Source organism: Egretta garzetta, unplaced genomic scaffold (genome assembly GCF_000687185.1).
Source record: "Egretta garzetta isolate BGI_Z169 unplaced genomic scaffold, ASM68718v1 scaffold119, whole genome shotgun sequence".
NCBI lineage: Eukaryota > Metazoa > Chordata > Aves > Pelecaniformes > Ardeidae > Egretta > Egretta garzetta.
Window position 1 is genome coordinate 241,576 of NW_009260794.1, and position 2,701 is coordinate 244,276.

At 51.2% G+C, this 2,701-nt stretch overlaps 1 protein-coding gene across 1 annotated transcript; it reads left to right on the forward strand.

Moving 5' to 3' along the window:
- The first annotated feature begins 1,042 nt into the window (after positions 1 to 1,042).
- On the forward strand, positions 1,043 to 1,957 carry LOC104133349 (olfactory receptor 14C36). Its single transcript, XM_009646742.2, has one exon. The coding sequence runs from the start codon at positions 1,043 to 1,045 to the stop codon at positions 1,955 to 1,957; it is 915 nt and encodes a 304-aa protein (XP_009645037.2).
- Positions 1,958 to 2,701: the final 744 nt, after the last annotated feature.

Sequence of the window (2,701 nt, forward strand, 5' to 3'; positions counted from 1 at the left end):
CCTGGGGTGGGGGGGTTCAAGTGCAGCTCAGACACCAATGCTGTGTGCCCTGCCATGCACATCTGTCCATGGAGGAAAAGCATCCCACTCGCTCCCTGTGAACCTTCGGGGCTCCGGGTACTGCAGTGTGTGCGGCTGCCAGGGATCTCAGCCTCTCTAAAGGACGTAACAAAGGGAGGAGATGGGACTCTTTCCTTGGGAGGACCTGCTAGGCTGCAGGCTGCCCTCCAGGAGGGCAAAGCTCAACCGTGGCGCCTCTGTGTTATGCAGGAGCACCCTGGAGAAGACCCCTGGGTGCTGAGGCCACTGAAATGCTGCTGGATGGCTGTAGGTGGGCAGCTGCCATGAGCCCTGGGTGTCCCTGGTTGGGAGGGCAGAGCTGAGATCCTCCTCAGGTATGATGGGCTGAGGGGTCTGGAGAGCTGCACTTGGAAACTGCATTCCTCTGCTCCCAGCAGTGCCCTGTTTCTTTTGGGGGAACCCCCAAGTGCAATGGTCCTGCAGCTGAATGAGCTACCATCACAGGGCAGCTGAGACCAAGGCTGATGGACAGAGCGGCTGTCCTCCCACTGCACTCAGGGACAGTCCTTTTACCTCTTAGGACCCACAAGATTTCCCTGGCAGTGCAGCAGAAATGCCAGGGATTTCTGCATGAAAACTACTCCTCAGCTGTGGAGGGGCAACTGGAACAGAGGACACAAAACAACATCCCCACAGCTCTGCTCTGCAATCAGGTGAGTTGGGAGCAACAATGCTGGAAAGCTCTTTGATATCACGTGACGTTTTAATCTGAGATCACCCCATGTTCCTCTTTACCTATTGCTGTATGTCAGGACTGAGTCTTGCAGAGCCCACAGCAGAGCCTTCTGCTCCCTGGGCCACCCTCAGCCAGCACCAAACAGAGATCACCAAAGGTCTTCCTGAAAAGAGAAAGGTGATTTGGGGGGTTTCTATAAGAAGTAGACTTTTGTCAGAGAATTCTGCCCTAATTTCTGACTTCCTTTTTTTCTGTTTTACAGATCCCACCATCCAGAGTGACATAATGTCCAACATCAGCTCCATCACCCAGTTCCTCCTCCTGGCATTCGCCGACACACGGGAGCTGCAGCTCTTGCACTTCTGGCTCTTCCTGGGCATCTACCTGGCTGCCCTCCTGGGAAATGGCCTCGTCATCCCCGCTGTAGCCTGCAACCACCGCCTCCACACCCCCATGTACTTCTTCCTCCTCAATCTCTCCCTCATCGACCTGGGCTCCCTCTCCAATACTGTCCCCAAATCCATGGCCAATTCCCTCTGGGACACCAGGGCCATTTCTTACACAGGATGTGCTGCTCAAGTCTTTCTGTTTGTATTTTTAATGGCAACAGAATTTTATCTTCTCACCATCATGGCCTATGACCGCTATGTTGCCATCTGCAAACCCCTGCACTATGGGACCCTCCTGGGCAGCAGAGCTTGTGTCCACATGGCAGCAGCTGCCTGGGGCAGTGGGTTCTTCTATGCTGTGCTGCACACAGCTAATACATTTTCACTCCCCCTCTGCAAGGGCAACGCTGTGGACCAGTTCTTCTGTGAAATCCCCCAGATCCTCAAGCTCTGCTGCTCAGAGGCCTACCTCAGGGAGGTTGGGCTCATTGTGGTCACTGTCTTCGTGGGTTTTGGCTGTTTTGTTTTCATAGTGGTGTCCTATGTGCAGATCTTCAGGGCCGTGCTGAGGATCCCCTCTCAGCAAGGACAACACAAAGCCTTTTCCATGTGCCTCCCTCCCCTGGCCGTGGTCTCCCTGTTTGTCATGCCTGCCATGTTTGCCTACCTGAAGCCCCCCTCCATCTCCTCCCCATCCCTGGATCTGCTGGTGGCTGTTCTGTACTCAGTGGTGCCTCCAGTAGTAAACCCCTTCATCTACAGCATGAGGAACCAGGAGCTCAAGGATACCCTTTCGAAAATCATCCAATGAGTGCTGTTTCACTGACATAAACGTGCTTCCCATCTTCTGTACGTTGTGCAGATTTTATCTTATGCCATAATTCTGATTATTTCTTTACTAATAACTTTATTTAGAGGTAAAATTCTATGTATATACTCATTCTGTTGAGAGTTTGTAGTGTTGTTTCTGACCCTTGCAAAACACTATGTCAAATGTGGCCTGCCAGATAGCACCTCTTCATTAAAATGGGATCTTTTGGGTGAGTACCTGAAGGCTGGGCTCTTCCTTCAAAGTTGTTTATACAAAAATGTCCAAGTAATTGTCTTTTAATGTTTCTCTTCTCCCTTTTTTCTCAGTGCTTTTTGGGTTAAGATTTTGGTTTCTCTCCAAAGTTCTAAAAGCTCTGTTTGTCTTGTCCAGTGTCAAGGGAAATGGTCCATGAGCTCCCTATTATCTCCTCAGGTGGCTTCATGCATGGCAGGACTCTACTGAAATTAATTTCAACTTGTGAGGAGAGAATGAGGACTCACCACATGCCCTGTGATCCCAATGAATGAAGACTCAGAAGGCGAAACACCCTCAAAGGTGATGTCCCCCAAAAGGAAAGCACTAATTTGAGGTATTCAAAAACAAGGACTCTACAGTGTCGTGGAAGTCAGTGGGGACTCGGCAGGCAGAGAGAGGGGAGAGTAGAGAGGTGCAGGAGCTGCCTGAGAACCCCCAGGGCAAGGATTCTGGTGCTCTTGTGGGGAGTAGGACTGCTGGGAACAGAAA

What these genes read in the sequence shown, in the direction of transcription:
- LOC104133349 (XM_009646742.2), top strand. Translation starts at nt 1,043, where the DNA reads ATGTCCAACATCAGCTCCATCACCCAGTTCCTCCTCCTGGCATTCGCC.